General features: G+C 40.4%; 1 protein-coding gene across 2 annotated transcripts in view; it reads left to right on the forward strand.

Moving 5' to 3' along the window:
• The first annotated feature begins 1,057 nt into the window (after nucleotides 1–1,057).
• ME1 (malic enzyme 1) overlaps nucleotides 1,058–14,527 on the forward strand; it is a 228,281-nt gene continuing 214,811 nt past the window's right edge. The window contains exon 1 of one of the 2 annotated variants that reach the window (XM_055274145.2): nucleotides 1,058–1,635. In XM_055274145.2, the coding sequence (XP_055130120.1) occupies nucleotides 1,558–1,635 (78 nt within the window). In that variant the 5' untranslated portion in view covers nucleotides 1,058–1,557. The remainder of the gene's footprint in view (nucleotides 1,636–14,527) is intronic. The other variant, XM_063637819.1, reaches the window with a different exon arrangement.

The following is a 14,527-nucleotide window of genomic DNA, read 5'->3' on the forward strand; positions in this document are numbered from 1 at the left end:
AAAGGAAACTGGGGCACAGAAGGCTTTAGTGTCTGTTGCTATTAATTTATTTTTATCAGACAGGCACTCCTTTTGGCTATGATCTGACTATTCCTCCAGTCCATGAACCTGCAAGCATAAATATCAATAAAACAATATAAAAATGGCTCAGAGCGGTGGCTCACACCTATAATCCCAGCACTTTGGGAGGCCGAGGCGGGCGGATCACCTGAGGTTGGGAGTTCGAGACCAGCCTGGCCAGCATGGACAAACCCCGTTTCTACCAAAAATACAAAAATTAGCCCAGAGTGGTGGCGCATGCCTGTAATCCCAGCTACGCGGGAGGCTGAGGCAGGAGGATCGCTTGATCCCGGGAGGCGGAGGTTGCCCTGAGCCCAGATTGTGCCATTGCACCCCGGCCTGGGCAACAAAAGCGAAACTCTGTCTCAAAAAAATAAATAAATAAAAAATAAAAATAAAAAAATAAAAAATCAGCTTTGGAAGATAATTTAGTTTAACTCTCTGCTTTTACCAAAGAAGAAACTGAAGGCCTGAAAGACTGCTTACTCATCATTATTCAGAGAGAGCAGTGGTTCTTGAACATCAGGTTTCTAGAACTCCCAGAGAAATAATATACAAGATAAATAGGACTGTTCATTGGGCCTTTGCACCCTAACACCTTGACTCTTGTCTTATTGGCATTCAAGTAAAATTCCGGTGGAAAATCTGTAGAAACTGACAGGTGTGGCGCCTGAGCTCTCCTCTCTGGGCTTCCTCCCAGTTCCCCCGGGCCTCGGCATTCCGGGTCAAGGTTAGTTCCCTCCGGCCTCAGGGCCCCGGGCATGGCCGGCATCCTGGACGGCACTGCGAGGGCTGTGGATCTGTAGAAAGAGCTTCCAAGACGCTAACAAGAAGGGAGAGACGAGTCTGCTTCTCTCTCCTCAGCCTGTCGAGGTCTTCTGTCAACAGTCCTGGGGACCCCTCACGAGTCCTTCCGTCCTATAATCCCCCTCAGTGTCTGAGCGACCGCCGGCTCCGCCTGAACCTCTCAGGTTCGCACCTTCTGGCATCTTCTCGCACTTTCTCCAGCCTTCCCGGGCAGGGGGATCCTGGCCTGACGCTCCCCGCTCCCTGCCCCCGCCGTGGGTCTCTGGGGTCAGTGCACTGCGTTTAGGCATGCCCACATGGAGAGGCGATCACAGCGGTGGTCAGAAGCCCATGGTGGGCAGAGGCCCTGTGGAGCCAAGGGCTCCGGCCGCCGCCCCCGCTCCGCCACCAGCGGCGCTGCCAGGACTCGCTCTTCCTCCTCCTCCTCACACGCCGGCTCGGATGATCTCCCGCCATGACTCAGCGCTTCTCGCAGGCTGCCCTGCTGGGGACACCGGCTTCGCTCGGGCCCCTCCCGACGCGTCCACCCCCTCTCGCCACCCACGCCCGCCCCCAGCCGCTGGGCCTTTCCCAGTGCGGCCGCCGCCGCCACGGCTGCAGTCAGCACCATCACCCCAGCAGCATCCGCCGCCTGCACCGCGCGTGCGGCCCGCCCTGGCCTGACCCCGCCGCCGGAACCCGGCGCCAGCCATGGAGCCCGAAGCCCCCCGTCGCCGCCACACCCATCAGCGCGGCTACCTGCTGACACGGAACCCTCACCTCAACAAGGTAAACCCGCAGGCCCACCTGGTCGCCCATCGGCCCCTCTCTATCAGGGTCAGGGCCCTCTTGCAGGTCCCGGCACCATGGCCTCGCCCCTCCGCCTCTCCCCTGGGAAGGTTCCTGGTGAGCGGCCGCGGCCTGGGGGGCCTTGGTGTGGGCAGAAGGAAGAAGGACGCCTAATCGGGTCCGTATCCACTAGAGTGATGGCAGGGCGGTGCTGGTGCCTCTGCACTTCCGCATCCCATGTTAGGGATAGAGGTAAAGGTAAAGGTTAGTGATAGAGGAAAAGGTGATACTTTTCGGCAGCTCTTCTCCAAAAACAATAGCCCAGACAATGAAAGTAGTATCAGACAAAGTGTGTGAATGGAGTGTTTTTTGTGAAGGTAGCAGGCAGGCTGCCAGGTCAGACTCCATGTGCCACCCACTTACTGGTGCACACACAGCGTGGCAATTATTGGAGACTGATAAGGCAAGAAGTGGCTCAACTGGTCCTGCCCAGACAGAAATGTGTACTGAGTGCCTTCACATCACGTTAGCAATCTGGAAATCCAAGTCCTCTCGGTTTCTGGAGTGACACGGTTAAGAGTCTGGGAATGCGTGGTGGGTGGCCTCTGTCTTGGACACTTTGCATGGCTTGGTAGAAGAGCTCTGTCCCAGACATGGGACTGTGGGTAAAGGCATTTCTTTTCTTTCTTCTTTTTTTTTTGTTTTTGTTTTTAATTTGGCTTTCTGGAAGTTAAAAAAAATTTGTTTAGAGCTGCTCTCTTTTTATTAAAGGGGAATTCAGTGTACACCCTGTTCAGAGACTCCTTTTCGGATCCTGGTAACACTTCATTTTCCTTCACTGGTGATGCAATATAAGCACTCGGGATCTCTCTCAAATAAAAAATACCTCCGAATTTATCATTTTGCTTCCACACTTATTTTACAGCCAGGTTTGTCTCTGGATTGTTCCTTTTGTGTGTGTGTGTGCGTGCGCTTTGGACATTTCCTATTTATTCAGGAGTTTGAAAATGCCATCAGTCAGCACAGAGGTCTGTTTAGTTATTTTGGTTGTCTCTTTTGTGGACTGCTTTTCGCATTAAGAACAGAAGCTCAGCTTTTTCCTTGTCGTGTTCCTGATGATTTGTTGATCATACTAATGACTTAAAGACATGATTTATTTAATAAGTTATAGTCAGTGTGAGTTCTTGTTTTTTTGGGGGGCGGTGACAGGCACCTTTTACAAATCTATGATTATGGGCTATCTGTGGCCATGTAGCATTATTAAATTGTAAATAATTCCAACTTCTTTCTTTAAAATAAATTTAATTGCTAGTTTGATTTTTTTTTTCTTTTATTATTCTGCAGGTTTGCCACCTATTTTCAGTGGAACAAAAGTAAAATTTGATGTGACAAAACTATTTGTGACTTGTATGTGTCACCTGCCTACTGTAATTTATGACCAAGTTGTGGGTTGACACTTAAGAAGGACCACATGAGTTGTAAAACCTGTTTGATTTTCCTGAAGTCGGGGGCAAGAGTGTCTATTAAGAGTGTGTAGATGGCATGAGCAATCCCTGAGCAAGAGTAATCATTGCCTTTACTATGCTTACATCAAGAATTTATTATTATTATTATTTGAGACGGAATCTTGCTCTGTCGCCCAGGTTGGAGTGCAGTGGCGTGATCTCCGCTCACTGCAAGCTCTGCCTCCTGGGTTCACGCCATTCTCCTACCTCAGCCTCCCAAGTAGCTGAGACTACAGGCGCCCGCCACCACGCCCGGCAAATTTTTTTGCATTTTTAGTGCAAACGGGGTTTCACCGTGTTAGTCAGGATTGTCTCGATCTCCTGACTTTGTGATCCACCCGCCTCAGCCTCCCAAAGTGCTGGGATTACAGGCATGAGCCACCGTGCCCAGTTAAGAATTTATGATATAACAATTCTTTTGACTCCTGTTCACAAGGTTACTAGGAATTAAGGATTAATTCCTACTTCAGAATAATAGTATCACAAAGATCTTCTATCAAAGATAAGATGTAACATTAATATGTTAAAAACACATTTTCAAATTTGTAATACTTGAACTTTTTATCTGCATTATGTCAAATTGGATTCACAATCCAGTGTACGAACTTTGAGGCAATCAATGGAATAAAATCTTTTACTCAGTTCTAGGATGGTTATCTGGTACCTTATGGGAGTAACAGAATTTCTGATGTACCACTGAAACTACAGCTATGGGACTTTCTTCATCTGTCATACACTCAAGACCTCTAGGCCTTTAATTTTGCTAGTAGCTCAGGAATGTTTTGGTTTATTTTTATTCTTGTTATTTTGTAATAACCTTGGCTCCAAAGAGACAATAGTAGATTTTACTTCCCTCAACAACCCAGCCTGTCACATGTCTTCTTCAACCACACTAACACAGAACTTCATCATCTTACCTTTGGGTAGCTGCAACAACAGTTTTGCTGGTTTTATTTCCATTGATATAGTTCATTCTACATATATGTATGAAAGAGACACCTTCATTGATTAACATTTTCTTCACTTCACTCTTCTATTATCCAAGCATTTATAGTATGTTATTATTTCCTATTATGTTTAATGTAAAATCAGTCTGTCAATTGGGTTTACAGTCTTCTCCAAATTTATCTTATTAGTTCCCCGATGTAGCCTTCAACTTAAAATATATTTGGTGAATCTCTTCTTTCCTTTTTTGTGTGTAATTTCTACTATGAAAATGTCTTAGTTGATTTAATAATGATCTCTCTAGGGAAGCATTTCTTAGTTATGTTAGTCTTATTATTTAACACCTCTGTTTTTATGTATTCAGTTGTACGATATAATTTTGTATTTACTAACTTGTATTTTTCTTTTCCTTTTTTTTTTTTTTTTGAGACAGAGCCTTGTTCTGTTGCCCAGGCTGGAGTGCAGTGGTGTGATCTAGGTTCATTGCAAACTCTACCTCCTGGGTTCAAGTGACTCTTGTGCCTCAGCCTCCTGAGTAGCTGAGATTAGAGGCATGCGCCACCATGCCCAGCTAATTTCTATATTTTAATAGAGACAGGGTTTGGCCATGTTGGCCAGGCTGGTCTCAAACCCCTGACCTCAAGTGATCTGCCCGCCTCGGTCTCCCAAAAGTGTTGGGATTACACGCGTGAGCCACTGCATCCGGCCATAAGTTGTATTTTTTTTTCTTATTTCTTTGATTGTCATAGGGCAGGAGTCACAATATTTAGTACAGTATTTTGCTCAGTAGACATTAAATAAATGTTTACTTAATGAATGAGCCATGTCTTTATTTTTGTCTTTAAACAGAACTCAGCTTTTAAAGTGATAGTTTGGGCATTGTCCTCTTAAAAGTAATTTTGTGAAAATAAATTCACATTGAAGTCTAAAGTTTAGTTCACTTCCTATGCCATTATATTGTATGCTGAAATGTAGTCAGAAAAGTTGGAATTTGGCTTAAGCTTGATAATCTCATGAAATTTTAATTACTTGCTGGATAACCTAAGGGAGGTGCTTCATCTTGGTAAAATCGAAGTTAACTGTAGATATGGTATGAATTCAAAAATTTTCAAAATTAAGAGAATTAGGATCTTCATTTGTTATGATTCATGTATGAGTCTAAGCCTTACTATTTGTTTGTACTAAAATATGCATCATTCAAGGTAGGATTTCATCAAAACAATTGGGGAAGTAAATCTGCCTCATTTTTAGGAGATTTAATATTTTTCTGTGCACAGCCCTAACTATTTTTGAGATGCTTATCTTTGCCAGTTTTATATAAATGTGTCTAATTTAATGTTTAATGTTTTTTATTTTCAGGGATATGGTCTAATATAGATGAGTTGTGTTTTAAATTTTTTCTCAATAATTTTCATGTGACTAATAATATTTCTTAAATTGCCCTTCAAAATTAAAATTCTACACACAATAAAATAATCATGCCTATTTTTTATTCTCAATTAGTTTATTTCCCTTTGCAATGGTAGAAAACACTAATTGATAGTTCTGTCATAATTGTGCTTACACGGTTTCTATATCTTAAGATTAAATAATAACATACCCATAAGTAAATCTCCAAAAGACACCACTCTTCCATATTTTAGGCAGTTTGGTTCAGCATAAGTCATGTTTAAGAGTTATGTTCCAGTAGAAGATAGTGTTTTATAGAAGTTAGTTTGGGTCATCATTACTAACTTTTACATCTAAAAAATCAGCTTTTGTAGCTGTCTGTTTCCTGGCATGACAAGACCTAGTTGGGTGTGTTATAAGAAAGAGAGAGAAATAAGATTCACGGCAATAAAGGAAAAGTACCCTAAACCTCTTTTTCTTCAATGTAAACTAGACCTGAATGAATTATTCAGAAAATTCCATCCAACCACATTCTCTAGAGTTGCCTCCGCAACATGAGAAACTGATTTATTATTTAAGATAGAATCCCACTTATGTGAAAGTCATATACAGCCAGGTACCTCTGTGTATGTTTGTTACCTTGCTGCAGTTGAAACAACAGTAGTAGTATAGAATATTACAATAACAAAATGTGTGCTGTAATAAGAAAGATGAATTTGATATGATGACCCTTGAGACAGGTGATATGGAGTATAAGAAATATTGAAGAAAGGAATGGATTTGAGATTTTTCATTTTTCAGCTCTGATTTCCCTCTAACTTTTGGACAGGTAGGGGAGAATGTGATGTAAAGGAAAGGACATTTTAAAACTTTGTGCCTAGAAGAAATGAGCCCAAGTCCCAAGACTCCCAATTAGCTGTGTGATGTAGCATCTGGGAAGGTCCTCCTTGCTACATCATCCCATGGCGGAAGGCAAGATGGTAGAGGGTGAGAAAGAGCAAGAGAGGGCTGTACTTGCTTTTATAAGGAACCCACTCTTGCTTGCAGTAACGAACCCACTCCTGCATTAACAATACTAGTCACGTCCTAAAAATCCCACCTCTTAACACAGTTGCATTGGGGATTAAACAACACATGAACTTTGGGGGACACATTGAAACCATAGTAGGAAGTCAAATAATGTAATAATGAATAATGTTCTCTAAAAACATGAGAATATAACTACTAGAGCTTTTGTACTAATATATAGACCATGGATTTAAAAACACTGGTATTATTTTTCCAATAATCAAGTAATGGTTGAGTAAGAACATCAGCAAAAGTACTTGCGTGTTTGATATGGTTTGTCTGTGTTCCTACCCAAATCTCATCTTCAATGGTAGTTCCCATAATCCCCATGTGTTGCGGGAGGGACCCAGTGGGAGGTAATTGAATGATGGGGGTGGTTACCCCCCGTGCTGCTGTTCTCCTGGTAGTGAGTGAGTTCTCACGACATCTAATGGTTTTGTAAGGGGCTTTCCCCCCTTTTGCTCATTCTTTTTCCTCCCGCCATGTGAAGAAGGATGTGTTTATTTCCCCTTCTGTCATGATTGTAAGTTTCCTGAGGCCTCCCCAGCCATGCTGAACTGTGAGTCAATTAAGCCTCTTCCTTTATAAATTACCCAGTGTTGGATATGTCTTTATTAGTAGCATGAGAACAGACTAATATAGTATTCATACCAATGTTAATAATTATGTTATGAGGCCTGGTGTGATGGCTCACACCTGTAATGCCAGATGTGAGCCACCTGGGAGGCCGAGGTGGTAAGGTCACTTGAGCCCAGGAGTTCAAAACCAGACTGGGAAACATGGCAAAATCCCATCTTTACAAAAAAGAAAAAAAATACAAAAAGCTGGGCGTGGTGGTGTGCACCTGTAGTCTCAGCTACTTGAGTGGCTGAGGTGGGAGGCCACAGTGAGCCATGATCATACCCACTGCACTCCGGCCTGGATGACAGAGTGAGACCTTGTCTCAGAAAAACAAAACAAAGCAAAACAAAACAAAAGAATAAAACCTTAGAGATCCAGAGGCTGAAGGAGTTCTAAGACTTCCATTATACTATTAGGCATTGGCCCTTTAAGCTTAGAATATATTTAAATACATTTAAATTGTCTATTCAGAGTCTTAAGATGGCCATCTAGTAAGTCCAGGAGAGAAGCCATAGAATAAAATCAACCCTCCAGACACCATGATTTTGGACTTCTATCCTTCAGAACTTTGATAAAATAAATTTATGTTTAAGCCACCCAGTGTGTGGTGCTTTGTTGTGGCAGCCCTAGCAAATTAATAATATACTTCTGTAATTGAAGCAAAATTTCATAATACAGCACTTGCCCTTGCTTTGTTTAGTTGACATTTTCTGGACTTTGGCAGGAACATGTAGGTGAGAAGCAGTAATGATCTAATCAGTCAGGTTTGCTTGTAGCCATTGCCAATTTTTGACAATCTCTGTCTTTTGATTTGTGTGTTTAGGCCATTTACATTTAATGTAATTGTTGATACACAGAGAGATAAACAGATTTCTATCATATCATAGGTGTCTGTTCCCTTATTTTTCATTCCTCTATTTTTCCTTTCCAACCTAATTTTTAATTACTTAAATATTTTTATTATTCCATTTTGATTTATTCCATGAGTTTTTGACAATATTTCTTTGTATAGCTTGTTTTTAGTACTTGGTCTGATGATTATGATACACATACTGAACTTTTCACAGTCAACTTAAAGTTAAAATTTCATCACTTCAATTGAAATATAGAAATCTTACTATTATATAGATCTCATTACCTTCCTCTATTTACGTTGTAGTTATATGTATTATATCATCTTATATCTCTATATATGTATTACATAAATATTTTTAAAATAGTAATTTAATGTAATGTTTATACCTTTTTTTTTTTTTTTTTTTTTTTTTTGAGACAGGGTCTTGCTCTGTTATCCAGGCTGGAGTGCAATGGCGTGATCACAGCTCACTGCAGCATCGACCTCCCAGGCTCAGTCCATCCTCTTGAGTAGCTGGAACTCCAGGTGCACACCATCATGCCTGGCTAATTTTTGTATTTTTTTGTAGAGATGGCATTTTGCCATGTTCCCCAGGCTGGTCTGAAACTCCTGGGCTCAAGAAATCCTCCCACTGTGGCCTTCCAAAGTGCTGGTATTATAGGTGTGGCCTGTAACTTTTATTTATTTTTATTTTATTTATTTTTCATTTTTTTTTTGAGACAGAATCTTGCTTTGTCATTCAGGCAGGAGGGCAGTGGTAACATGGCTCACTGCAGCCTTGACCTCAAGGCTCAAGCAATCCTCCCACCTTAGCTTCCTGAGCATCTGGGACTACAGGCATGTGCCACTACTCCTGGCTAATTTTTGTATTTTTTGTAGAAACACGATTTCATCATATTACCCCATCTAGTGTCAAACTCCTGAGCTCAAGGTATCTGCCCACCTCAGCCTACCAAAGTGCTGAGATTACAGACTTGAGCCACTGTGCCTGTCCCTAACTTTTGTTTTTAACTGTCACACATATTTTAAAGAGTTTAAGAGGGAAAAGATAATCTATTATAGTTATCCAGGTAGTTACTATTTCTGTTGCTCTCTTTGATTCCCCATGTTCCATGTTTGTTTTGGGGTATCATTTCTCTTCCGTTTAAAGAATGTCCTCTAACATTTTTTTTTTAGAGCAGGTTTGCTGGAAACCAATTGTCTTAGTTTTTCTTCCTCTGAGAATGTCTATTTTATCTTCATTTGTGAAGGATATTTTCAATAGTTATAGAATAATGAGTTGACAGTTCTTTCCCTTTAAGACCTAAAAAAAAGCCATTTCTCTTCCTCCTGCCCTTTCTTTTTCCTGATGAGAAATCTGCAGTCATTCAAGTTGATATATGTTTGTAATACATCAGTTTTCTCTGGATGTTTTAACAGTATTTTATTTTTCGCTTTCAGAATCTTAAATACAATGTTTCTGGGTATGGACGTTTTGGGGTTTATCTTTTTGGGGTTTTCTGAGCTTCCTGATTCTGTAAGTATATGTCTTTTACTAAATTTGATATGTTTTCAGCCATTATTTCTCCAAATATTTTTTTTTTTCTCCTCTCTTTCTGGGACTCTGATGAAACAAATGTTAGGCCTTTTGATATTGTCCTGAGTCTCTGAGCCTCAGGTGACTATATGATAGTATCAAAAGGCCTACTTTTTTAAGGACTTGCTTTCTCTTTATTTTTCAAACTGGTTTGTTTCTAATGATTCAGCTTTAAGTTCACTGACGCTTTCTACTCTCATCTCAATTCTGTTCTTCAGCCCATCCAATGAATATTTTATTACAATTATTGTATTTCTAAGTTCTAAAATTTCCATTTGGATATAGCTTTTATTTCTTGTCCAGTACTGTCTTTACATTTATTTAGAAAGACTTTGCTGTTATGTTCTTAGGCATGGTTATAATAACTGATTTTATGTCTTTGTACATTGTACAGAAATTTCAAGGTCTGACACCTCAGGATTGGTGTTTGCTTATTTGTCTTTTATTTTCCAAGTTAACGTTTTCCTGTTTCTTTCTATGTTGAGGAATTTTTTAACCTATTCTGGACATTTGCATATTATGAGATTCTAGCTGTCAGTTGTATCTTAAGGGGAATACTGTTCTTATCTTTAGTGGTCACTCAACCTGGTTAGGTCATTTTGCAAGTTGGACCCACCTGTGGCCAGCGGTTCCGATATCAATTTGGTTTTCATAGTCTACTCAGTAGTACTGTTTGGATTTGTCCATTATGTGTACCACCCAGTGGATAGTGTGGGATCTGTGCAGTAGTCTACACTATAATTTACTTCTCAAAGCCTTTGGTATGCTGTTTAAGGTCAGATCTATGCATGTTTAGCTCAAAGGTGAGTGTAGACGTTAGTATACAACTTTATGGGATTGCTCTCATGAGTTCCCTTCTTTCTGTGATCTCTCTGATATTTTTTGGTTCCATGAGGACCCCCTTTCCAGTCCTCATGGTCAGAAAACTGGGCTTTTGTTTTCCTGCCCTGCTGTGTACTTCCTCCAAATGTATTTGCATCTGAGGGCATGTGATTGGAAGACAGGGAGAGAAAGTTGCAACAGACATTTGACCTAAGATCTTGAGACCAGGTCTATATCCTCTGGTAAAAAGAATGATTCCCTTACCTTAGAATTTTAGGCATCTGTCGTGGTTATTGCTTCTGCCATCCCTATGGGATTACCTGGGAGTTGGGACTAGAGAGGATGGAAAAGAATATTGGATGTTCTTCCTTCTCTGACCTTTAAGCACCTCCTTTCTGATTCTTGGACCAGAAAGATAAGGCTTGTCTTGGCAGTCTTTGTACACAATCAGTTGCACTTCCAGCTTTTCTGGAAAAAAAAGCCAGGCCATATTGGAGGAAAAAATGCCAGGAAACTTAATCTAGTTTTGTTGTACTTTCGATTCTAATCTTCCTCCTTAGTTCTTCTGCTATCATTTATTTTTCAGTTGTCAAATAGCTGCTCAATGCATTTTATACAAGGATTATCGCTGGATTTAGTGGGAGAGACAAGGTATACTATAGCTACCATTTTGCACAGAACCAGACCCTCAGGTTATTATTTTTAAGGTATGAATGTGTGAAACTTAGTCTAACTTGATTTTAAGTTCAGAGAAGAAAAATACCAGGGAATTGGTTCCCAAATGTATACTCAAAATTTTTTCCTATTTTATTGGGTACATACTTGTTATATCAATCAATATTAATAATAAAGATTATTGTGTGGAAATGGTTCATGTAAGACAAAAACTCGATACATAATTTATAAAATGTCTGTGCTCTAAGGATTTAGAAAGAACTTTTGCCTTTTTCATATCTACATACTTCATTTCTGCCCCTCTTTGTGCTGTGAAGGAGAACAGCAAGTTCAACGTTCAAAATTTCTTTGGGGTTCCGTCTCTTGGCTTTGGGGCCCCCCTCCCTGTCTCCATACAGGGAAGCTTCTTTCTTTCTTCCCCCTTCTTTCGTGCCTATTAAACGCTCCACTACTTAAAACCAAAAAAACAAAAACCAAAAACAAAAGCAACAACAACAACAACAAAAAACCCAACAACAACAACAAAACAAAATTTCGTTGTGGATGTGGGAAGGAGTGTTATACTGTTTTGCATCATAGATTTATCTTTCAACATAGTTGCTCTTAGGGCCTGGAATGTAGTAGGTATTCTGTAATAATTTGTTGAATGGATGAATCAGGGATTATTCTTGAAGTAACACTGTTTTACCTTGCAGATATTGCTATAACCTCTCAGCAGTTCACACCCTACCTTGCGGGATAAATGCACAATAACCCCTTTTATATGCTGTTGAATGTGTGTTGGAGAATCTCTTTTCTGTCATGGGTATATGGATGACCGCTATATTGTTTAGGATTAGGTTTTGCTACATATAACAAAAAAGCAAAATAAAAGTGAGTTAACTAAGATACAGCTTAATTAAGATAAACTTTTCTGTGGGTCCACAAAGTCATCAGGAATGTAGGCTTCTCTTTTGCTGCTCTGTTATCTTCAGGATCACTTCACGGTCCTAACTGAGTATGTAGGTCTAAAGATACCACCTACAGGCTGGGCGCAGTGGCTTATGCCTGTAATCCAAGCACTTTGGGAGGCTGAGGTGGGCGGATCACTTGAGGTCAGGAGTTCGAGGCCAGCCTGGCCAACATGGTGAAATTCCATCTCTACTAAAAATATAAAAATTAGCTGGGCATGGTGGTGGGTGCCTGTAGTCCCAGCTACTTGGGAGGCTGAGACAGGAGAATCACTTGAACCCAGGAGGTGAAGGTTGCAGTGAACCAAGATCGCACCACTGCACTCCAGCCTCGGTGACAGTGCAAGGCTCCGTCTCAAAAGAAAAAAAAAAAGATACCACCTACACATTCCAAGGTGGCTGCTAGAAGAAATGAGAGAATCACAAGAAGGCCTGCTTTTCAGTGAAGTCCCCTCTTTTAAAGTAGCCTTCCCCACATTTCACATGATACTTCCACTTAGGTCTTATCGTTCAGAACTCTGTCATATGGCCACATATAACTACAGGGGAGTCAGGAAATGTCTTTTATTTAATGCATTGCCACCCCAAATAATATTAGGATTCTGTTCCTGGGAAGGAAGAGGGAAATAGATGTTGTGGTAGGCAGTTAGCAGTCTCTACCATAGCCAGAGCTGCCAGAGGCAAAAGGATTGAGATTTAATAAATGTAAATATTAAATATGAATGTAATATTCTTGAAAATTGGGGTGAATGGTTCTTAATATTTTAAAAATAGTCTTATAGATTTATTTTATAAAAATAAGAAGTTATAATAATATGAAAAGTATGTCTGCCACTTCTGTGTCTGGGCTAGCTGGTTCCCCTTTCTAAAGGCAACCACTGTTGCCAGTGACCAGTGTTTTCATTATATACTAGAGATATTGTATGAAGTATTTTTTAAAGTTAATTTTCATAAGTTAAAATGTTATTGATACAGGGCATGAATCAGATATGCCCTTAGTGTGGTAGATAGGAGATAATGTTATAAAGAAAAATGTTTCAGGTGGGAGTATGTATGTGAATTTTATAGAGACACCGAAAATTAAGAATCATGATATCAGGTGAACCATCTATGATTTGCCTGGTAGTCTGAAAGTAGTTCTGAAGCATTGTTCTACCCAGCACCTTTTGCTTTTTTTAAAATCTGAGCTAGCCTTAGTATGTGGATTCCTTAATACAGTGAGTGGTAAACATGAGGGTTGGCTATTGCTAAACTCACAACATTTTTACGAAATGGAATAACTAGTCAGGAAAGGTGCTGGGGCTTCCCATTACTCTTAGGATAGTCTCTGAAACTTCTTACCTGGTTAACTAGGACTTGCCCACTCAGGTTCATACCTGTCTTTCTAGTGCTCATCTTTTATCATTTCTCACAGTCGGTGCAGTTTCCTTCCCTATGCTTTCCCTGAGAAGCCAAGCTTTTCTGCATTAGGCGTTATGTCCATGCTGTTTCTTCTCTACCTACCCCCAGCTTTTCACCTGGTCAGCTGCTACTCTTTCTAGTCATCCTTCACATTGCATTTTGACATTACTCCTCAGTGAACTATTTCTTTTTTTAACTGTCTAAATTAAGTTTTTCCTTTTTCCTGTACTTATCACAATTGTTATAGTTATTTGTGTAGATTTTCATATAATATCCTGTTAAGCTCTTTATATTGTAAGCCTAATGAGACTGTGGATCATACCTGACGAGCCACTGTTTCATTGGGGTAGTTCCTGTATGCATTGTAAGCATTCACTCAACCATATCTGTATGATGATTAATTTTATCTGTCAACTTGCTTAAGCCACAGGGTACACAGACATTTGTTCAAACATTACTCTTGTAACTCTTGTAGTCAGTGAGAGTGTTTCTGGATAAAATGAACATTTGAATTGAGTAAAGCAAATTGCCCTCCCTAATGTGGTGGGCCTCATCCAATCAGTTAAAGGACCAAAAAGCTGAGTAAGAGGGAACTTCTCCTGCCTGACTGTCCTGAAGCTGGGACATCAATTTTTTCCTGCCCTTGGACTCAAAGTAAAATGTGGGCTCTTCCTGGGTCTTGAACCTCCTGGCTTTCAGACTGGATCTACACCATTACCATTGGCTCTCTTGGGTCTCTAGCTTGCTGGCAGCAGGTCTTTGGACTTGTCAGCCTCCATAATCATGTGAGCCAATTATAATATTTCTCTCATAAGAAACCTCTTCATATATATAAAGGTTCGGTTTCTTAGGAAAACTGACCAATACAGCGAGCTTCACAACCCCCCATAAAGTAACTGTAAAAGCAGAGAGAAAACATTTCTGCAAATCTCCACAGTGGATTGTGGATGAAAGCCATCTTGTGGTGTTTCTGGGAATATCATGTCTGAGGTATATATCCCTTAAGAAACTGAAGCATAGTCCTCTGCAACAGTTCTTAACATATTTTGTGCCAAAGGCGCAAAAGTTGGAAAGTTGATGAAGT

Source organism: Symphalangus syndactylus, chromosome 4 (genome assembly GCF_028878055.3).
Source record: "Symphalangus syndactylus isolate Jambi chromosome 4, NHGRI_mSymSyn1-v2.1_pri, whole genome shotgun sequence".
Taxonomy (NCBI): domain Eukaryota; kingdom Metazoa; phylum Chordata; class Mammalia; order Primates; family Hylobatidae; genus Symphalangus; species Symphalangus syndactylus.